The sequence below is a fragment of the Erithacus rubecula genome (genome assembly GCF_903797595.1).
Source record: "Erithacus rubecula genome assembly, contig: scaffold_539_arrow_ctg1, whole genome shotgun sequence".
NCBI classification, from domain to species: Eukaryota; Metazoa; Chordata; class Aves; order Passeriformes; family Muscicapidae; genus Erithacus; species Erithacus rubecula.
The window spans coordinates 27,747-50,896 of NW_027635799.1; the positions used below are offsets into that span (position 1 = coordinate 27,747).

The 23,150-nt window shown below is 47.1% G+C and overlaps 1 protein-coding gene across 3 annotated transcripts in view; it reads right to left on the reverse strand.

Moving 5' to 3' along the window:
• Positions 1-23,150, reverse strand: part of GATAD2A (GATA zinc finger domain containing 2A) — a 34,064-nt gene that overhangs the window by 5,419 nt on the left and 5,495 nt on the right. The window contains exons 2-8 of one of the 3 annotated variants that reach the window (XM_079332815.1): positions 19,846-20,108; positions 16,058-16,217; positions 11,468-11,596; positions 9,095-9,187; positions 4,966-5,097; positions 1,351-1,518; positions 159-219 (exon numbers count right to left, since the gene is read on the reverse strand). In XM_079332815.1, coding sequence (XP_079188941.1) covers positions 159-219; positions 1,351-1,518; positions 4,966-5,097; positions 9,095-9,187; positions 11,468-11,596; positions 16,058-16,217; positions 19,846-20,099 — 997 coding nt within the window. In that variant the 5' untranslated portion in view covers positions 20,100-20,108. The remainder of the gene's footprint in view (positions 1-158; positions 220-1,350; positions 1,519-4,965; positions 5,098-9,094; positions 9,188-11,467; positions 11,597-16,057; positions 16,218-19,845; positions 20,109-23,150) is intronic. The other 2 variants (XM_079332814.1, XM_079332816.1) reach the window with 2 other exon arrangements.

Sequence of the window (23,150 nt, forward strand, 5' to 3'; positions counted from 1 at the left end):
GATCATTGGGATCATTGGGACATCCCAGAGCCACCCAGGGCACTGCCAGCCTGGCCTGAGGACACTGCCGAGCCCTTCAGGGACGTGGGGGATGCCTGGGGAGAGAGAGAGATGAGAATGGGATCACTGGGAATCAGGGAATGGGATCAATGGGACACCCAGGGCACTGCCAGCCTGGCCTGAGGACACTGCCGAGCCCTTCAGGGACGTGGGGGATGCCTGGGGACAGAGAGAGATGAGAATGGGATCATTGGGAATCAGGGAATGGGATCAATGGGACACCCATGGCACTGTCAGCCTGGCCTGAGGACACTGCTGAGCCCTTCAGGGACGTGGGGGATGCCTGGGGACAGAGAAATGGGATCATTGGGATCATTGGGACACCCATGGCACTGCCAGCCTGGGCAGAGGACACTGCCGAGCCCTTCAGGGATGTGGGGGACGCCTGGGGACAGAGAAACGGGATCATTGGGATCATTGAGAATCAGGGAATGGGTTCATTGGGACATCCTGGGCAGTGCCAGCCTGGGCTGAGGGCACTGGTGAGACTCCTCATTCCTATCCATCCCAGCCCATTCCCAACAAAAAATACCAGTAATTCCCAGTGGGAATTCTCACCTGGGGGATGTTGACCAGCAGGCTGGCACTGGCCATTCCCAGCCCATTCCTGACAGGAATTCCCAGTAACTCCCAATAGGGATGCTCACCTGGGGGATGTTGACCAGCAGGCTGACACTGGCCATTTCCCCCATTCCTGACAGGAATTCCCAGTAACTCCCAGTGGGAATTCTCACCTGGGGGATGTTGACCAGCAGGCTGGCGTTGGGCACTCCCCCATTCCCAGCCCATTCCTGACAGGAATTCCCAGTAACTCCCAGTAGGAATTCTCACCTGGGGGATGTTGACCAGCAGGCTGACACTGGCCATTTCCCCCATTCCTGACAGGAATTCCCAGTAACTCCCAGTGGGAATTCTCACCTGGGGGATGTTGACCAGCAGGCTGGCACTGGCCATTTCCCCCATTCCTGACAGGAATTCCCAGTAACTCCCAGTGGGAATTCTCACCTGGGGGATGTTGACCAGCAGGCTGGCACTGGCCATTCCCACCCTATTCCTGACAGGAATTTCCAGTAACTCCCAGTAATTCCCAGTGGGAATTCTCACCTGGGGGATGTTGACCAGCAGGCTGGCACTGGCCATTTCCCCCATTCCTGACAGGAATTCCCAGTACCTCCCAGTGGGAATTCTCACCTGGGGGATGTTGACCAGCAGGCTGGCACTGGCCATTCCCACCCTATTCCTGACAGGAATTCCCAGTAACTCCCAGTAATTCCCAGTGGGAATTCTCACCTGGGGGATGTTGACCAGCAGGCTGGCGTTGGGCACGTTGGCCACGCGGATCAGGCCCTGCTGGATGATCCTCTGGCCCTGGATCTGCACCGAGGGCACGGAGGCGCGCGGGGCCAGCAGCAGCGGCGGCGGGCCCGTGCTCGAGTGCTGCCGGATGGTGTGGATTTGCTGGAGAGGAACAGGGAAAAGTGGGGATTAACATGGAATAAAGGGAAAAAAATCCCTGGTTGAGACATTCCAGACCCAAATTCCCAAGTTTCTGAGTGGATTTGCTGGAGAGGAACAGGGAAAAGTGGGGATTAACATGGAATAAAGGGAAAAAAATCCCTGGTTGAGACATTACAGCCACAAATTCCCAAGTTTCTGAGTGGATTTGCTGGAGAGGGGCAGGAACAGGGAAAAGTGGGAATCCAAAAAGCAGGAAAGGAAAAAGATCCCTGCCATATTTCATTCCCAAATTCCCAAGTTTCTGAGTGGATTTGCTGGAGAGGAACAGGGAAAAGTGGGGATCAACATGGAATAAAGGGAAAAAAATCCCTGGTTGACACATTACAGCCACAAATTCCCAAGTTTCTGAGTGGATTTGCTGGAGAGAAACAGGGAAAAGTGGGGATTAACATGGAATAAAGGGAAAAAAAAACCCTGGTTGAGACATTACAGACCCAAATTCCCAAGTTTCTGAGTGGATTTGCTGGAGAGGAACAGGGAAAAGTGGGGATTAATATGGAATAAAGGGAAAAAAACACCCTGGTTGAGACATTCCAGACCCAAATTCCCAAGTTTCTGAGTGGATTTGCTGGAGAGGAACAGGGAAAAGTGGGGATCAACATGGAATAAAGGGAAAAAAATCCCTGGTTGAGACATTCCAGCCCCAAATTCCCAAGTTTCTGAGTGGATTTGCTGGAGAGGAACAGGGAAAAGTGGGAATTAACATGGAATAAAGGGAAAAAAAACCCCCTGGTTGAGACATTACAGCCACAAATTCCCAAGTTTCTGAGTGGATTTGCTGGAGAGGAACAGGGAAAAGTGGGGATTAACATGGAATAAAGGGAAAAAAAACCCCTGGTTGAGACATTACAGACCCAAATTCCCAAGTTTCTGAGTGGATTTGCTGGAGAGAAACAGGGAAAAGTGGGGATTAACATGGAATAAAGGGAAAAAAATCCCTGGTTGAGACATTCCAGCCACAAATTCCCAAGTTTCTGAGTGGATTTGCTGGAGAGGAACAGGGAAAAGTGGGGATTAACATGGAATAAAGGGAAAAAAATCCCTGGTTGAGACATTCCAGACCCAAATTCCCAAATTTCTGAGTGGATTTGCTGGAGAGGGGCAGGAACAGGGAAAAGTGGGGATTAACATGGAATAAAGGGAAAAAAAACCCTGGTTGAGACATTCCAGACCCAAATTCCCAAGTTTCTGAGTGGATTTGCTGGAGAGGGGCAGGAACAGGGAAAAGTGGGAATTAACATGGAATAAAGGGAAAAAAATCCCTGGTTGAGACATTCCAGCCCCAAATTCCCAAGTTTCTGAGTGGAGTTGTTGGCAGAAAACAGAAAAAGGGTCAGGAACTAGGGAAAAGTGGAAATCCAAAAAGCAGGAAAGGAAAAAGATCCCTGCCATATTTCATTCCCAAATTCCCAAGTTTCTGAGTGGATTTGCTGGAGAGGAACAGGGAAAAGTGGGAATTAACATGGAATAAAGGGAAAAAAATCCCTGGTTGAGACATTCCAGACCCAAATTCCCAAATTTCTGAGTGGATTTGCTGGAGAGGAACAGGGAAAAGTGGGGATTAACATGGAATAAAGGGAAAAGAAACCCTGGCTGACACATTCCAGACCCAAATTCCCAAGTTTCTGAGTGGATTTGCTGGAGAGGAACAGGGAAAAGTGGTGATTAACATGGAATAAAGGGAAAAAAATCCCTGGTTGAGACATTACAGACCCAAATTCCCAAGTTTCTGAGTGGATTTGCTGGAGAGGGGCAGGAACAGGGAAAAGTGGGAATTAACATGGAATAAAGGGAAAAAAATCCCTGGTTGAGACATTCCAGACCCAAATTCCCAAGTTTCTGAGTGGATTTGCTGGAGAGGGGCAGGGAAAAGTGGGGATCAACATGGAATAAAGGGAAAAAAAACCCTGGTTGACTCATTCCAGACCCAAATTCCCAAATTTCTGAGTGGATTTGCTGGAGAGGGGCAGGGAAAAGTGGGGATCAACATGGAATAAAGGGAAAAAAAACACCCTGGTTGAGACATTCCAGCCCCAAATTCCCAAGTTTCTGAGTGGATTTGCTGGAGAGGGACAGGGAAAAGTGGGGATTAACATGGAATAAAGGGAAAAAAATCCCTGGTTGAGACATTCCAGACCCAAATTCCCAAGTTTCTGAGTGGAGTTGTTGGCAGAAAACAGAAAAAGGGTCAGGAACCAGGGAAAAGTGGAAATCCACAAAGCAGGAAAGGAAAAAGATCCCTGCCATATTTCATTCCCAAATTCCCAAGTTTCTGAGTGGATTTGCTGGAGAGGGGCAGGAACAGGGAAAAGTGGGGATTAACATGGAATAAAGGGAAAAAAACACCCTGGTTGAGACATTCCAGCCACAAATTCCCAAGTTTCTGAGTGGATTTGCTGGAGAGAAACAGGGAAAAGTGGGGATTAACATGGAATAAAGGGAAAAAAACACCCTGGTTGAGACATTCCAGACCCAAATTCCCAAGGTTCTGAGTGGATTTGCTGGAGAGAAACAGGGAAAAGTGGGGATTAACATGGAATAAAGGGAAAAAAAACCCTGGTTGAGACATTACAGCCACAAATTCCCAAGTTTCTGAGTGGATTTGCTGGAGAGGAACAGGGAAAAGTGGGGATTAACATGGAATAAAGGGAAAAAAATCCCTGGTTGAGACATTCCAGCCCCAAATTCCCAAGTTTCTGAGTGGATTTGCTGGAGAGGAGAGGGGCAGGAACAGCGAAAAGTGGGAATTAACATGGAATAAAGGGAAAAGAAACCCTGGTTGAGACATTCCAGCCACAAATTCCCAAGTTTCTGAGTGGATTTGCTGGAGAGGAACAGGGAAAAGTGGGAATTAACATGGAATAAAGGGAAAAAAATCCCTGGCTGATACATTCCAGACCCAAATTCCCAAGTTTCTGAGTGGAGTTGTTGGCAGAAAACAGAAAAAGGGTCAGGAACCAGGGAAAAGTGGGAATCCAAAAAACAGGAAAGGAAAAAAATCCCTGCCATATTTCATTCCCAAATTCCCAAGTTTCTGAGAGGAGTTGCTGGGAGAGGAAAAGGGGCAGGAACAGGGAGAAGTGGGAATTAACATGGAATAAAGGGAAAAGAACCCCTGGCTGACACATTCCAGCCCCAAATTCCCAAATTTCTGAGTGAATTTTTTGAGAAAACACAAATAGAGTTAGGAATTTGTGGAAAAACAAGAATCAAAACCCACAAAGTCAAAAAAAAAAGAAAAAAAACCAACCCAAATTAACCCCCGAAATCCCAGAAATTCCATTTTATTTTCGTGGGGAGCACACCAACCCTTTGATCCAAGCAGGGGGAGAGATTCCCAAATTGAATTTTAATTTTTTTTTTTTTTTTGGGATGGGCAGAGCTCACCTGGGCCCCTCGGACCAGGGGGGGCATGACGATCTGGGGGCTCTGCTGGGATCCCAGCTTGGCTGAGGCTGCCTGGCCCCCCCTGAGCAGAGGGGGAGGGATCCCTGAGCCTGGGAGGCGGCTGGAGGAGGGCTGGAAAAAAGGGGAAAAAATGGGGAGAGAGTCAGCAGGAGGTGGGGTGGGATGGGGGGAAAAATGGGGGGGAAATGGGGGGGAAAAATGGGAAAAAATGGGGAAAGAGTCAGCAGGGGGTGGGGTGGGATGGGGGGAAAAATGGGGGGGAAATGGGGGGGAAAAATGGGGGGAATGGGGGGAAAAATGGGGAAAGAGTCAGCAGGGGGTGGGGTGGGATGGGGGAAATGGGGGGGAAAAATGGGGGGAAAATGGGGGGAAATGGGGGGAAAAATGGGGGGGAAAAAATGGGGAAAGAGTCAGCAGGAGGTGGGGTGGGATGGGGGGAAATGGGGGGGAAAAAAGGGGAAAAATGGGGAGAGAGTCAGCAGGAGGTGGGGTGGGATGGGGGGCAAAAATGGGGGGGAAATGGGGGAAAAATGGGGGGAAAATGGGGAAAGAGTCAGCAGGGGGTGGGGTGGGATGGGGGAAATGGGGGGGAAAAATGGGGGAAAAAAAGGGGAAAAATGGGGAAAGAGTCAGCAGGAGGTGGGGTGGGATGGGGGGAAATGGGGGGGAATGGGGGGGAAAAATGGGGGGGAAAAAATGGGAAAAGAGTCAGCAGGGGGTGGGGTGGGGGGGAAATGGGGGGGAAAAAGGGGGAAAAATGGGGGAAAAATGGGAAAAAATGGGGAAAGAGTCAGCAGGGGGTGGGGTGGGATGGGGGAAAATGGGGGGGAAAAATGGGGGGGAATGGGGGGAAAAATGGGGAAAGAGTCAGCAGGAGGTGGGGTGGGATGGGGGGGAAATGGGGGGGAATGGGGGGAAAAAATGGGGGAAAATGGGGGAGAAATGGGAAAAATCAGGGGAAAAATGGGAAAAAATGGGGAGAAAAATCAGGGAAAAAATGGAAAAAAATTGGGAGGAAAATAGGAAAAATGGGGAGAAAAATCAGGAGGGAAATGGGAAAAATCAGGGGGAAAATGGGGGGAAAAATCAGGGAAAATATGGGGAGAAATGGGAAAATATGGGGGGAAATTGAGAGAAAAATCAGGGGGAAAATGGGAAAAATTGGGAAAAGTGTCTGCATGGGGGTGGGGATAATGGGGATGGGGGAATATGAGGGGAAAATGGGAAAAAATGGGAAAAAAATGGGAAAAATTGGGGGAAATTGAGAAAAAAATGGAAAAATGGGGAGAAAACGGGGAAAATGGAGAAAAAAATGAAAAAAAAGGGGGAAATGTGGAAAATGGAAAAAGAGAAACTGGGGGGAAAATGGAGGAAAAATGGGGAGAAAATGGGAAAAAGTGCTTGGAATGGTGACAATAGGGAATGGAAATGTTGGGATTTGTGGAGAGAAGGAAAACTTTGGGAAAAATCATAGAAGAGGAAAAGGAAAGCAGAAAAAAAAGGGGGAAAATTGGCAAAAAAAAGGGAAAAAAAGGTGCTGGGAATTGTGGGAATGGGGAATGTAAATATTGGGATTTGTGGAGGGAAAGGAAAAACAGGGAAATAAAAAATGGAGGAGGGAAAAAAAAAAACTTTGGGAAAAAATCTTGGAAAAGGAATCACAGAAAGGAAAAGATCAGGGAAAATAAAATCCTGGAAGAGGGAAAAGAAAAGCAAGGAAAGGAAAAGGGAGGAAAGAAGAAAAAAACTTTGGAAAAATCCTGGAAGAGGAATGAGGAAAGGAATGAGGAGAGAAGAGTTTGGAAAAGCTGCTGCCCCAGGATTAAAATCCTAAAATTCCCTCCTGGTGCTGGAATATTCCAAATATTCCCAACATTCCTCAAAAATCCCAATTTTTAATTTTCCTCTTTCCCAGGTTCTGGAATTCCAGAGGAATTTGGGATGTTGGGAATTTCCATTCTGGAATTGCTGCAGGTTCATTCACCCAAAATTCCATAGGAATTGTTGGGATAAATCAGATTTTTGGGATTAACTCTGAGATTTCCTGAGGGTTTTTCAGGAAGTGCTGCCAAGGGAAAGATTCCTGGAATTGGGAATGGAGAGAAAAATCCCTCTGGAATTTCAGTTTTTCAAATATTTTTTCAGGGAAAATCCTTTGTGCTGGAGCAGTTTGGGAATTCAGGTTTTGTTATCACAAAAAAAACCCCAAAATTTTGGGAATTTCAGGATTCCAGGGGTGATTGACAGCTCTCCATGGATTTTGGGATTTTCCTTCCCTGAGGATTCCCAGGATTTGATTCAGCCTGGAATGAGATTTTTCAAATGCTGGGAATCACTGAGAAATTCCTGAAAAAAATCCAGAATTCCCTGAGAAATTCCTGAAAAAAATCCCTGAAAATTCCTGAAAAAAATCCAGAATTCCCTGAGAAATTCCTGAAAAAATTCCAATATTCCTTCATGGAAATTCCAGGAATTCCCTGAGAGAATTCAGGGATTTGCTGACAGAAAATTCAGGAATTCTCTCAGCAATTCCAGAAATAATTTCTTGATTCCCTGACAAAAAAAATCCAGGAATTCCCTGACACAAAATCCCAGGAATTTCCCCTGAAAAATCCTATTTCCACCTTTCCCTGTTATCCCTAAAAAAAAAAAAAAAATAAATAATAATAAAAATAACCCAGTGGGAGCTGAGCAATCCTGGCAGCTTTTCCTGGGATTTTTCCGGGATTTTTTTGGGATTTTTCCCGTTTTTTTTCTGTGATTTTCCCCAGGATTTTTTTGGGATTTTTTCCGGTTTTTTTCTGGGATTTTCCCGGTTTTTTTCCGTGATTTTTCCCGGGTTTTTTTCTGGTATTTCCCCCGGGATTTTTCCAGGTATTTTCCAGGATTTTTCCCGGGTTTTTTCCCGTGATTTATCCGTTATTTTTCCCGGGTTTTTTCTGGGATTTTTTTCCGATTTTTTTGTAATTTTCCCCGGGTTTTTTCCATGACTTTTTTGTAATTTTTCCGGTTTTTTCTGTGATTTTTCCGTGTTTTTTCCGTGATTTTCCCAGTTTTTTTTCTGGTATTTCCCCGGGGATTCTTCCAAGTATTTTCCAGAATTTTTCCCAGATTTTTCCTGGGTTTTTTCTGGGATTTTCCCCATTTTTTTTTCCGGGATTTTTCTGGGATTTTCCCCGGGATTTTTCCGGGTATTTTTCTGTAATTTTTCCCGGGATTTTTCCAGTTTTTTTTGTTATTTTTCCCGGGTTTTTTTCTGGGATTTTTCTGTGACATTTCCGGGTTTTTCCCATTTTTTTTCTGGTATTTCCCCGGGGATTTTTCCAAGTATTTTCCAGAATTTTTCCCAGATTTTTCCCGGGTTTTTTTTCTGGGATTTTCCCTATTTTTTTTTCCGGGATTTTTCTGGGATTTTCCCGGGATTTTTCCGGGTATTTTTCTGTAATTTTTCCCGGGATTTTTCCGGGTTTTTTTTCCAGGTTTTTTTTGTTATTTTTCCCGGTTTTTTTCTGGGATTTTTCTGTGACATTTCCGGGTTTTTCCCGGTTTTTTTCTGGTATTTCCCCGGGGATTTTTCCAGGTATTTTCCCAGTATTTTCCCTGTTTTTTCCCAGATTTTTCCCGTTTTTTTTTTCTGGGATTTTCCCTATTTTTTTTTCCGGGATTTTTCTGGGATTTTTCCCGGAATTTTTCCGGGTTTTTTTTTCCAGTTTTTTTGTTATTTTTCCCGGTTTTTTTCTGGGATTTTTCTGTGACATTTCCAGGTTTTTCCCAGTTTTTTTCTGGTATTTCCCCAGGTATTTTCCCAGTATTTTCCCAGTATTTTCCCTGGTTTTTTCCCAGATTTTTCCCGGGTTTTTTTCTGGGATTTTCCCTATTTTTTTTTTTCCGGGATTTTTCTGGGATTTTCCCGGGTATTTTTCTGTAATTTTTCCGGGTTTTTTTCCCAGTTTTTTTTTGTTATTTTTCCAGGTTTTTTTCTGGGATTTTTCTGTGACATTTCCAGGTTTTTCCCAGTTTTTTTTCTGGTATTTCCCCGGGGATTTTTCCAGGTATTTTCCCAGTATTTTCCCAGATTTTTCCCGGGTTTCTCCTGGCTCCCACTGACCTGGAGGGAGGTTTTCCCAGCGGGAACAGCCTGGGGGCCCCGCACCAAGGGCGGGGGAGTGGCCGCAGCGCTTCCAGAGGGAGCCGAGGAAAGCTGGAAAAGGAAAAAAGGGCAAAGAGAGCAGAGGGATGAGGCTGGGAAAAGTGGGAATGCAGAGAGGGGGGAGGGGAAACCCGGGAAAACCCGGGAAAACCCGGGAAAATCCTGCGGGGAATCCTCGGGATTGGCGGCGGCTCCTCCCTGGGAAAGGGGGTGGGGAGGAGAGGGAGAATCCTTGGGATGAGCAGGAAAATCCTTGGGAATTAACAGGAAAATCCTTGGGATGAGCAGGAAAATCCTTGAGGATTTGGGAATTAGCAGGAAAATCCTTGGGAATTAGCAGGAAAATCCTTGAGGATTTGGGAATTAGCAGGAAAATCGTTGGGGAGTTGAGGAATTGGGGATTGGCAGGAAAATCCTTGGGATGAGCAAAAACATTCTTGAGAATTTGGGAATGAGCAGGAAAATCCTTGAGGATTTGGGAATTAGCAGGAAAATCCTTGAGGATTTGGGAATTAGCAGGAAAATCCTTGAGGATTTGGGAATTAGCAGGAAAATCCTTGGGAATTAGCAGGAAAATCCTTGAGGATTTGGGAATTAGCAGGAAAATCCTTGGGATGAGCAAAAACATTCTTGAGAATTTGGGAATGAGCAGGAAAATCCTTGAGGATTTGGGAATTAGCACGAAAATCCTTGGGAATAAACAGGAAAATCCTTGAGGATTTGGGAATTAGCAGGAAAATCGTTGTGGATTTGAGGAGTTGGGGATTGGCAGGAAAATCCTTGGGAAACTGAGAATTAGTGGGAAAATTCTTGGGGATTATAATTAAAATCCTTGGGAATGAACAGGAAAATCCTGGAGAATTTGGGAATTAGCAGGAAAATCCTGGAGAATTTGGGAATTAGCAGAAAAATCCTGGAGAATTTGGGAATTAGCAGGAAAATCCTCAAGAATTGGCAGGAGAATCCTTGGGAATGAAAATTCTTTGGAATTAGTGGGAAAATCTTTGGGAATTCAGAGGAACATCCTTGGGGATTGACAGGAAAATCCTCAGGAATTTGGGAATTAGAAGGAAAATCCTCAGGAATTCCAACACAGAAAAGGAAATTTAGGGAATTTAGGGAAAACCTTTGGGAAATTCAGAAATTCAGGAGAAATTCTTGCCCTGCTCATCCCAGAATTCCAGGAAAATTCTGGGAAAAGGGAGAAGCCAAGAGAGCTGAGAAATCTTGGAAAGGGTTAAAAATTCTGGGAAAGGGTTAAAAAAATTCTAGAAAAAGGGTTTAAAAATGGCAGGAATTGGGTTAAAAAACATCCCAGGAAAAGAGTTAAAAAATGTGGGAAAAGGGATTAAAAATTCCAGAAAAAAAAAAAAGTCTAAAAAATTCAAGAAAGGGGTAAAAAAAATTGCAGGAAAAAGGGTTAAAAAAAAAAAAAAAGTCCAAAATTCCAGGAAAGGGGATTAAAAATTCCAGGAATTGTGTTTAAAAATCCAAGAAAGGGACTAAAAAAAAACCAGAAAAAAATTCTAAAAAAATTATTTAAAATTCCAGAAAATAAACCTTTAAAAATCCCAGGAAAAAAATCTAGAAAAATCCCACTAAAAGTATTACAAATCCCAAAAAAAACCTAAAAAAATCTTTTAAAATTCCAGAAAAAAAATCTAAAAGAATCTTTAAAAATCCTAGGAAAAAATCTTAATGAAATCTTAATAATCCCAGACAAAGGGCTAAAAATCCAGGGAAAAAAAAATCTTTAAAAATCCCAGAAAAAAAACTTTAAAAAACCCAGAAAATAACCCTAAAAAAATCTTTAAAAATCCGAGAAAAAAAATTGAAAAAAAAAAAAAAAACTCCCCAAAAATATTTAAAAATCCCGGAAAAAACACTTTAAAAACCCAGAAAAAAAATCTAAAAAATTATTCTAAAATCCAAAAAAATCCAGAGAAAAAACGGAAAAAATCGCAGAAAAAAATCTAAAAAAGTCCCAGAAAAAGTCTTTTCAAATCCCAGAAAAAAAACCTAAAAAAATCTTTAAAATCTCAGAAAAAGGGTTAAAAATCTGGAAAAAAACCCTTAAAAACCCCCTGAAAAATCCAAAAAAAAAAAAAAATTGTAAAAATCCATAAAGATCCCGAAAAAACCTAAAAAACCCCAGAAAAAAATTTAATAAAATATCAGAAAAAGGCTTTAAAAATCCCAAAAAAAGTGCTAAAAATATAAAAAAACTCTAAAAAATCCCCAAAAAACCCTTAAAAATTTCCCAGAAAATCCATCCCATGGGACATTCCATTTCCCAGAGTTTGTGGAATTTGGGAATTTGGGGATGCCCACCTTGGGCGCCGGGGGCTCCTTCTGGCTCTGGCTCTGGCGCAGTTTCTTCAGCAGAACCAGCTTGGCCTCCTCCAGCCTCAGCTCCTCCTGCAGCTGCTTGATCAGGCGCTCGCGCTGCTCGGGGCTCCGCTGGAACGGAAGGCGGCGGGGACGGGTTAGGGAAACGGGAATGGACCGGGAATGCAGCGGGGATTCACCGGGAACTGACCGGGAATTCATTAACCCAACCGGGAATGAACCGGGAACGCAGCGGGGACGGGTTAGGGAAACGGGAATGGACCGGGAACGGAGCGGGGATTCACCGGGAACTGACTGGGAATTCATTAACTCAACCGGGAATGAACCGGGAACGCAGCGGGGACGGGTTAGGGAAACGGGAATGGACCGGGAACGGAGCGGGGATTCACCGGGAACTGACCGGGAATTCATTAACCCAACTGGGAATGAACCGGGAACGCAGCGGGGATGGGTTAGAGAAACGGGAATGAACCGGGAATGCAGCGGGGATTCACCGGGAACTAACCGGGAATTCACTAACCCAACCGGGAATAGACCGGGAACGCAGCTGGGATGGGTTAGAGAAACGGGAATGAACCGGGAATGCAGCGGGGATTCACCGGGAACTAACCGGGAACTCATTAACCCAACCGGGAATGAACCGGGAATGGACCAGGAACGCAGCGGGGATGGGTTAGAGAAACCGGGAATGGACCGGGAACGCAGCGGGGATTCACCGGGAACTAACCGGGAATTCATTAACCCAACCGGGAATGAACCGGGAACGCAGCAGGGATGGGTTAATGAAACCGGGGATGGGTTAGAGAAACCGGGAATGGACCGGGAATGGGTTAATGAAACCGGGAATGAACCGGGAATGCAGCGGGGATTCACCGGGAACTAACCGGGAATTCATTAACCCAACCAGGAATGAACCAGGAATGAACCAGGAACGCAGCGGGGATGGGTTAGGGAAACGGGAATGAACCGGGAATGCAGCGGGGATTCACCGGGAACTAACCGGAAATTCACTAACCCAACCGGGAATGAACCGGGAACGCAGCGGGGATGGGTTAATGAAACCGGGGATGGGTTAGAGAAACCGGGAATGGACCGGGAATGGGTTAATGAAACCGGGAATGAACCAGGAACGCAGCGGGGATTTACCGGGAACTAACCGGGAATTCACTAACCCAACCAGGAATGGACCGGGAACGGAGCGGGGATTCACCGGGAACTAACCGGGAATTCACTAACCCAACCAGGAATGGACGAGGAACGCAGCGGGGATGGGTTAGAGAAACCGGGGATGGGTTAGAGAAACCGGGAATGGGTTAATGAAACCGGGAATGGATTAATGAAACCGGGAATGGACTGGGAACGCAGCGGGGATGGGTTAGAGAAACGGGAATGAACTGGGAATGGGTTAGAGAAACGGGAATGAACCGGGAATGGGTTAGAGAAACGGGAATGAACCGGGAATGCAGCGGGGATTCACCGGGAACTAACCGGGAACTCATTAACCCAACCAGGAATGGACCAGGAATGGACCAGGAACGCAGCGGGGATGGGTTAGTGAAACCGGGAATGAACCGGGAACGGAGCGGGGATTCACCGGGAACTGACCGGGAATTCATTAACTCAACCGGGAATGAACCGGGAACGCAGCGGGGATGGGTTAGAGAAACTGGGAATGCACCGGGAATGGGTTAATGAAACCGGGAATGCACCGGGAATGCAGCGGGGATGGGTTAGTGAAACCGGGAATGGACCGGGATGGAGCGGGGACGGGTTAGAGAAACGGGAATGGACCGGGAATGCAGCGGGGATTCACCGGGAACTGACCGGGAATTCATTAACTCAACCGGGAATGAACCAGGAATGAACCAGGAATGAACCAGGAACGCAGCAGGGATGGGTTAGTGAAACCGGGAATGGACCGGGAACGCAGCGGGGATTCACCGGGAACTAACCGGGAATTCACTAACCCAACCGGGAATGAACCGGGAACGCAGCGGGGATTCACCGGGAACTAACCGGGAATTCATTAACCCAACCGGGAATGAACCGGGAACGCAGCGGGGATTCACCGGGAACTAACCGGGAATTCATTAACCCAACCGGGAATGGACCGGGAACGGAGCGGGGATTCACCGGGAACTGACCGGGAATTCATTAACCCAACCAGGAATGAACCGGGAACGCGGCGGGGACGGGTTAGGGAAACGGGAATGAACCTGGAATGCAGCGGGGATTCACCGGGAACTGACCGGGAATCCATTAACCCAACCGGGAATGAACCGGGAACGCAGCGGGAATGGGTTAGAGAAACGGGAATGAACAGGGAACGCAGCGGGGATTCACCGGGAACTAACCGGGAACTCATTAACCCAACCAGGAATGGACCAGGAATGGACCAGGAACGCAGCGGGGATGAGTTAGAGAAACCGGGAATGGACCGGGAATGGGTTAATGAAACCGGGAATGGACCGGGAACGCAGCAGGGATGGGTTAATGAAACCAGGAATGGACCGGGAATGGGTTAATGAAACCGGGAATGGACCGGGAACGCAGCAGGGATGGGTTAGAGAAACCGGGAATGAACCAGGAATGCAGTGGGGATTCACCGGGAACTAACCGGGAATTCACTAACCCAACCAGGAATGGACCAGGAATGAACCAGGAACGCAGCGGGGATGGGTTAGAGAAACGGGAATGAACCGGGAATGCAACGGGGATGGGTTAGAGAAATGGGAATGCACCGGGAATGCAGCGGGGATTCACCGGGAACTAACCGGGAATTCACTAACCCAACCGGGAATGGACCGGGAACGCGGCGGGGATGGGTTAGTGAAACCGGGAATGGACCGGGAATGCAGCGGAGATTCACCGGGAACTAACCGGGAATTCATTAACCCAACCGGGAATGAACCGGGAACGCAGCGGGGATGGGTTAGAGAAACCGGGAATGGACCGGGAATGCAGCGGAGATTCACCGGGAACTAACCGGGAATTCATTAACCCAACTGGGAATGAACCGGGAACGCAGTGGGGATGGGTTAGTGAAACCGGGAATGGACCGGGAACGGAACGCAGTGGGGATGGGTTAGTGAAACCGGGAATGAACCGGGAACACAGCGGGAATGGGTTAGTGAAACCGGGAATGGGTTAATGAAACCGGGAATGGACCGGGGATTCATTAATCCAACCGGGAATGGACCGGGAATTCATTAATCCAACCGGGAATGGACCGGGCATGGACCGGGGATTCACCGGGAACTAACCAGGAATGGATCGAGGATGGAGCGGGGATTAACTGGGAATGGATTAATGAAACCGGGAACGGAGCGGGGATTAACCAGGAATTCATTAATCCAACCGGGAATGAGCCAGGAATTAACCGGGAATGGATTAATGCAACCGGGAATGAGCTGGGAACTAACCGAGAATTAACTGGGAACTAACCGGGAATGAACCAGGAATTGATTAATGCAACCGAGAATTAACCGGGAACTAACCGGGAATGAACCAGGAATTGATTAATGCAACCGGGAATTAACCGGGAACTAACCGGGAATGAACCAGGAATGAACCGGGAATGGATTAATGCAAACAGGAATTAACCGGGAATTAATTAATCCAACCGGGAATTAACTGGGAATGGATTAATGCAACCGGGAATGAACTGGGAATGGATTAATGCAAATGGGAATTAACCGGGAATTAATTAATCCAACCAGGAATTAATGCAACCCGGAATTCAACTGGGAATTAACCAGGAATTCAACCGGGAATGCAACTGGGAATTAATGCAACCAGGAATAAATCCAACCGGGAATTCAACCAGGAATGAAACCGGGAATTAATCCAACTGGGAATCCAACTGGGAATTAATGCCAATCCCAGTTCCCCCAGTCCATTCCCAGTTCTCCCAGCCCATTCCCATTTCCCCCAGCCCATTCCCATTCCCCCAGCCCATTCCCAGTTCCCCAGCCCATTTCCCCAGCCCATTCCCAGTTCCCCAGCCCAACCCCATTCCCCCAGCCCAGTTCCCCCAGCCCACTCCCAGTTCCCCAGCCCATTTCCCCAGCCCATTCCCATTTCCCCCAGCCCATTCCCATTCCCCCCAGCCCAATCCCATTTCCCCCAGCCCATTCCCATTTCCCCCAGCCCATTCCCATTCCCCCCAGCCCATTCCCATTCCCCCCAGCCCATTCCCATTCCCCCAGCCCATTCCCAGTCCCCCAGCCCATTCCCAGTCCCCCAGCCCATTCCCATTCCCCCAGCCCATTCCCAGTTCCCCAGCCCATTCCCATTCCCCCCAGCCCATTCCCAGTTCCCCAGCCCATTCCCATTCCCCCCAGCCCATTCCCATTCCCCTCAGCCCATTCCCATTTCCCCCAGCCCATTCCCATTCCCCCAGCCCATTCCCAGTTCCCCAGCCCATTCCCATTCCCCCCAGCCCATTCCCAGTTCCCCAGCCCATTTCCCCCAGCCCATTCCCATTCCCCCCAGCCCATTCCCAGTTCCCCAGCCCATTTCCCCCAGCCCATTCCCAGTCCCCCAGCCCATTCCCAGTCCCCCCAGTCTCACCAGCAGTGCCTCCGAGCCGGGCTCTGGCAGGGGGATCCGGGACAGGCCGTTGACTCGGGGGCTCGAGGGCTCATTGTCCGACAGCACAATCACATCCGGGGAGGGGACGCGGCGCTCCCGGTCCCGATCCCGGTCCCGATCCCGATCCCGCCGGGAATCCCTGCGGGAACAGCGGGAGTGAAACGGGAATGAACCGGGAATGGACTGGGAATGGATTGGGAATGGACTGGGAACGGACTGGGAATGGATTGGAATGAAACAGGAATGGACTGGAATGAACCGGGAATGGAGTGGGAATGGACTGGGAATGGACTGGGAATGGATTGGGAATGGAGTGGGAATGGACTGGGAACAAACTGGGAATGGATTGGAATGAAACAGGAATGGACTGGAATGAACCGGGAATGGACCGGGAATGGACTGGGAATGGAGTGGGAATGGAGTGGGAATGGACTGGGAACAAACTGGGAATGGATTGGAATGAAACAGGAATGGACTGGAATGAACCGGGAATGGACCGGGAATGGACTGGGAATGGAGTGGGAATGGAGTGGGAATGGACTGGGAACAAACTGGGAATGGATTGGAATGAAACAGGAATGGACTGGAATGAACCGGGAATGGACCGGGAATGGACTGGGAACGAAACAGGAATCAACTAGGAATGGATCAGGAATGGACTGGAACAAACTAGGAATGGACTGGGAATGGACTGGGAATGGAGTGGGAATGGAGTGGGAATGGAGTGGGAATGGACTGGGAACAAACTGGGAATGGATTGGAATGAAACAGGAATGGACTGGAACAAACCAGGAATGGACTGGGAATGAACTGGGAACAAACCGGGAATGGAGTGGAATGATCCAGGAATGGACTGGAACCGAGAATGGAGTGTGAATGAAACGGGAACAAACTGGAAATGGACTAGGAATGAAACAGGAATGGACCGGGAATGGACTGGGAATGGACTGGGAACAAATTGGGAATGGACTGGGAACAAACCAGGAATGGACTGGGAACAAACCGGGAATGGACTGGAATGAACCGGGAATGGACTGGAATGAACCGGGAATGGAGTGGGAATGAACTGGGAAAGGACTGGAACAAACTGGGAATGGACTGGGAATGAAACAGGAGTGAAACGGGAATGAGATGGGAACAAACTGGGAATGGACTGGGAATGAACCGGGAACACTGGGATCACCACAGCCGGGAATGAACTGGGAGTGAACCAGGAATGAACTGGGAATGAACCGGGAGCAGACCGGGAACAAACTGGGAACAAACTGGGAATGGACCTGAATGAATTGGGAATGAACTCGGATGAACCAGGAACAAACTGGGACTGAATGGAATGAACCGGGAATGAACCGGGAACAAACTGGGAACAAACCAGGAATGGACTGAAAAAGGACTGGGAATGGACTGGGAACGGACTGGGAATGGACTGGGAACGGACTGGGAATCAGATCAGAACCCTGGGAACTTTTCCAGGGTTTTCCTGCCCTTTTCCAGCCCATTTTTCAGGTTTTTCCATCCTTTTCCAACCTTTTCCAGCCACCCAGGGAATTCCAGAGCTGGGAAAAGGGCCCAGGGCAGGAATTTCAGGAGTTGGAAAATTCCAAAGGCTCAGGAATGTCCTCTAGAGGGCAGAGCAAGCCCAGGAATCCCCAATTCCAGGGAATCCCCAGATCCAGGGAATCCCCAAATCCAGGGAATCCCCAGATCCAGGGAATCCCCAAATCCAGGGAATCCCCAGATCCAGGGAATCCCCAGATCCAGGGAATCCCCAAAATCCAGGGAATCCCCAAATTGAGGGAATCCCCAGATCCAGGGAATCCCCAGATCCAGGTAATCCCCAAAATCCAGGGAATCCCCAAATCCAGGGAACCCCCAAATCCAGGGAATCCCCAGATCCAGGGAATCCCCAAATCCAGGGAATCCCCAAATCCAGGGAATCCCCAGATCCAGGGAATCCCCAAATCCAGGGAATCCCTAAATCCAGAGAACCCCCAAATTCAGAGAATCCCCAAATCCAGGGAATCCCCAAATCCAGGGAATCCCCAATTCCAGGGAATCCCCAAAATCCAGGGAATCCCCAGATCCAGGGGAATCCCCAAATCCAGGGAATCCCCAGATCCAGGGGAATCCCCAAATCCAGGGAACCCCCAATTCCAGGGAATCCCCAAAATCCAGGGAATCCCCAGATCCAGGGAATCCCCAAATCCAGGGAACCCCCAATTCCAGGGAATCCCCAAAATCCAGGGAATCCCCAGATCCAGGGGAATCCCCAATTCCAGGGAATCCCCAGATCCAGGGAATCCCCAGATCCAGGGAATCCCCAAGTCCAGGGAATCCCCAAATTGAGGGAATCCCCAATTCCAGGGAATCCCCAAATTGAGGGAATCCCCAGATTCAGGGAACCCCCCAAATCCAGGGAATCCCCAATTCCAGGGAATCCCCAGATCCAGGGAATCCCCAGATCCAGGGAACCCCCAAATCCAGGGAATCCCCAAATTGAGGGAATCCCCAATTCCAGGGAATCTCCAAAATCCAGAGAATCCCCAGATCCAGGGAATCCCCAAAATCCAGGGAATCCCCAAATTCCGGGAATCCCCTAATTGAGGGATTCCCCAAGTCCAGGGAATCCCCAATTCCAAGGAACCCCCAATTCCAAGGAATCCCCAAGTCCAGGGAATCCCCAAAATTCAGGGAATCCCCAAAATCCAGGGAATCCCCAAATTGAGGGAATCCCCAAGTCCAGGGAATCCCCAAATCCAGAGAATCCCCAGATCCAGGGAATCCCCAAAATCCAGGGAATCCCCAGATCCAGGTAATCCCCAAAATCCAGGGAATCCCCAAAATCCAGGTAATCCCCAAAATCCAGGGAATCCCCAAAATCCAGGGAATCCCCAGATCCAGGGAATCCCCAGATCCAGGAAATCCCCAAATCCAGGGAATCCCCAGATCCAGGGAATCCCCAATTCCAGGGAATCCCCAGATCCAGGGGAATCCCCAGATCCAGGGAATCCCCAAATCCAGGGAATCCCCAGATCCAGGGAATCCCCAAATCCAGGGAATCCCCAAATCCAGGGAATCCCCAATTCCAGGGAATCCCCAAAATCCAGGGAATCCCCAGATCCAGGGAACCCCCAAATCCAGGGAATCCCCAAAATCCAGGGAATCCCCAAATCCAGGGAATCCCCAGATCCAGGGAACCCCCAAATCCAGGGAATCCCCAATTCCAGGGAATCCCCAAATCCAGGGAATCCCCAGATCCAGGGAATCCCCAAAATCCAGGGAACCCCCTAAATCCAGGGAATCCCCAATTTCAGGGAATCCCCAATTCCAGGGAATCCCCAATTCCAGAGAATCCCCAGATCCAGAGAATCCCCAATTCCAGGGAATCCCCAAATCCAGGGAATCCCCAAATTCAGGGATTCCCCAATTCCAAGACTTCCCTATGGAACTGGCACAACTGGAGCATTCCCAGTTTTTTCCCTGGAGCTGGAAAACTGGGATGGGCTGGGAATTTCTTGGGAATGAGCTGAGAATTCATTCCTGACACCCAAAAACTCCTTTCCTGCTGGAATTCCAACAATTCCATCCACACAAATCCATCTGGGATTGGATCACCTTCCTCATTTCCCCAAACCATTCCTGCCATTCTCCTGCCAAAAACTCATTAATCCAACACCACAACACCCCCAAAAAAATAAATTCCAATAAAAACCAGGATGAGAAGAGACCCAAACTCTGGAATTGCAGGAATTCCATGGAATTCTCACCCTTTGGATGTGCTCATGTCCACGGGCTCATCCCCAGCCGGCAGCTCCACTTTGATGGTGGCTTTGACCTCCCCACTTTTCAACATTCCTGGGATTTTCCCAGTTCCTGGATCACTTTTGATTTTCATGTCCCCCTCAGAGTTGAGGTCAGATCCCAAAATTCCTTTGTCCATCCTGAGTTTTTTATTTTCGGGCTCCGATTCCCGTTCCAGGGCGCGTTTCTGGCTGCGGGTGCGGCATGAGTCCTCGCTCATGGTGAGGGCCTGGGGAGGGCAGCAAAGGGTTAAAAAAATCAGGAATGGAGAGGGAAATCCTGGGGAAATATCAGGGAAAAGGAGGGAAAAAATCTCAGGTGAGTTTTGGGAAGTTGGAGGCACCAAAGGGTTAAAAATTCAGGTAAAGAAGAGAAAGCGAAGGGTTAAAAAATCAGGGAACAAGGGGTTTAAAAGTGGTGGGGAAGGGGGGAGGAAAGGGTTAAAAAAATCGGGAATGGAGAGGGAAATCCTGGGGAAATATCTGGGAAAAGGAGGGAAAAAATCTCAGGTGAGTTTTGGGAAGTTGGAGGCACCAAAGGGTTAAAAATTCAGGTAAAGAAGAGAAAGCGAAGGGTTAAAAATTCAGGGAACAAGGGGTTTAAAAGTGGTGGGGAAGGGGGGAGAAAGGGTTAAAAAAATCGGGAATGGAGAGGGAAATCCTGGGGAAATATCAGGGAAAAGGAGGGAAAAAATCTCAGGTGAGTTTTGGGAAGTTGGAGGCACCAAAGGGTTAAAAAATTAGAGAAAAGGGAGACAGCGAAGGGTTAAAAATTCAGGAAAGCAAGGGGTTAAAAAAGGGCTGGGAAAGGGTTAAAAAAATTGGGAATGGAGAGGGAAATCCTGGGGAAATATCAGGGAAAAGGAGGAAAAAATCTCAGGTGAGTTTTGGGAAGTTGGAGGCACCAAAGGGTTAAAAAATTAGGGAAAGAGGAGAGAGCAAAGGGTTAAAAATTGCTGGAAAAGGAGGGGAGGAAAGGGTTAAAAATATTGGGATTGGAGGGAAAAAAATCTGGGGAAAATATCCCAAGAAAAGGGGGAAAAAAATCTCAGGTAAGTTTTGGGAAGTTGGAGGCACCAAAGGGTTAAAAATTTAGAGAAAGAGGAGAATGCGAAGGGTTAAAAATTCAGGAAAGAAAAGGGTTAAAAATTGCTGGGAAAGGGTTAAAAAAATTGGGAATGGAGGGGAAAAATCCAGGGGAAAAATCATGAAGAAGGAGGGAAAATGTCACAGGAAAAGGGGGAAAAAATCAGGAATGGGGGAAGAAAAACATTGGAAAAGGGGGAAAATATCCCAGGAAAAGGGAGACAACAAGGGGTTAAAAGTCTTGGAAAAGGGGGGAAAAAATTTGGGAAAAGGGGAGAAAATTCCAGAAAATTGGAGGGAAAGTATCAGGAAAATTCCCTGGGAAAAGGGGGGGGAAATCCTGGGAAAGGGTTAAAAAATTGGGAAGGAGAAAAAAAAAAAAAAAGGAAAAGATAATGGGAAAAGGGAGACATTAAAGGGTTAAAAATTCTGGGAAAGAAGAAAAAATGTTGGGAAAATTGGGATAAAAATCCCTGAAAAATTGGGATAAAAGGGGGAAAATTTCCTGGGAAAAGGGTTAAAATAAAAAATTCTGGAAAAGTTAAAAATGCTGGGAAAGGGAGACATGAAAGGGTTAAAAATTCCAGGATTTCGGGATTTCCAACAGGACAAAGTCCAGAGGGGGCCAAAAAAAAGGGAAAAACAGCTCAGGAAAGGCTGGGAAAAAAATCTGGAAAAGGGAGGGAAAAAAAAGAGGAAAAATCCTGGAAAAGGGAGGGAAAAATCTGGGAAAAGGGAGGAAAAAAAAGAGGAAAAATCCTGGAAAAGGGAGGGAAAAATCTGGGAAAATGGAGGGAAAAAAGGGAAGAAAAATCCTGGAAAAGGGAGGGAAAAATCTGGGAAAATGGAGGGAAAAAAGGGAAGAAAAATCCTGGAAAAGGGAGGGAAAAATCTGGGAAAAGGGAGGAAAAAAAGGGAGGAAAAATCTGGGAAAAGGGAGGAAAAAAAGGGAGGAAAAATCTGGGAAAATTGAGGGAAAAATGGAAGAAAAATCCTGGAAAAGGGAGGAAAAAATCTGGGAAAAGGGGCTGGAAAAAGGCTGAAAAATGGGAGGAAAAATCCTGGAAAGGGGAGGGAAAAATCTGGGAAAAGGGAGGGAAAAAAAGAGGAAAAATCCTGGAAAAGGGAGGGAAAAATCTGGGAAAAGGGAGGAAAAAAAAAGAGGAAAAATCCTGGAAAAGGGAGGGAAAAATCTGGGAAAAGAGATGAAAAAAAGGGAGGAAAAATCTGGGAAAATGCAGGAAAAATCTGGGAAAATGGAGGGAAAAATGGAAGAAAAATCCTGGAAAAGGGGCTGGAAAAGGGCTGAAAAATGGGAGGAAAAATCCTGGAAAAGGGAGGGAAAAATCTGGGAAAAGGGAGGAAAAAAAGGAGGAAAAATCCTGGAAAAGAGATGAAAAAAGGGATGGAAAAAACTTGGAAAAGGGGCTGGAAAAGAATAGGAAAGGGAGGGGAAAAGGATGGAAAAAAACTGAAAAATCTCAGAAAAAGGGTTGGAAAAATCCTGAAAAAAATCCTGGAATAGGGGCTGGAAAAACCTGGGAAATGGGGGAGAAAATGATGGAAAAACCCAAAAAAAAAATCAGGAAAAGAGATGGAAAAACCTGGAAAAAGGGTTTGAAAAGGGGAGAAAAGGGATGGAAAAATCCCTGGAAAAATCTTGAATAAAAGAGAAGAAAGAGATGGAAATACTTGGGAAAAGGAATGAAAAAAAAAGATGGAAAATCCTGAAAAATGGGCTGGAAAATCCTTGAAAAAAAATGGAAAAGAGGTTGGAAAATTCCTGAAAAAGGGAATTTCTGGAATTCCTGGAAAAGGAGAATTCCAGCCCATCCCAGCACCCAGGAAAGGAAAAAAGGAAGAAAAGAGGGACAAAAAAATTCCTTACAAATCCCAATAAAAACTTTGAAAGAATTTTAAATTTTAAGGATTTAAAGAATTATCCAGGTAAAGAAATTCCCATCCATTCCAGGGGTTGGATTTGGAGAGAACTTCCCAAATAAAATTAAAATTCGAATAAAATTCCATTGGAAAAAAATGAGAAATTTAAAGTGAAAAATTCCAACTCTCTGAGTTTTTTCCCCACCCAGCTCCAGGAATTTTTAGGAGCTAAAATTCCAATTCCCAGAGGTGAAAAAAAATTTGATCTTGAATCTTTTCCACGAATTCCTGAATTTGGATCATCC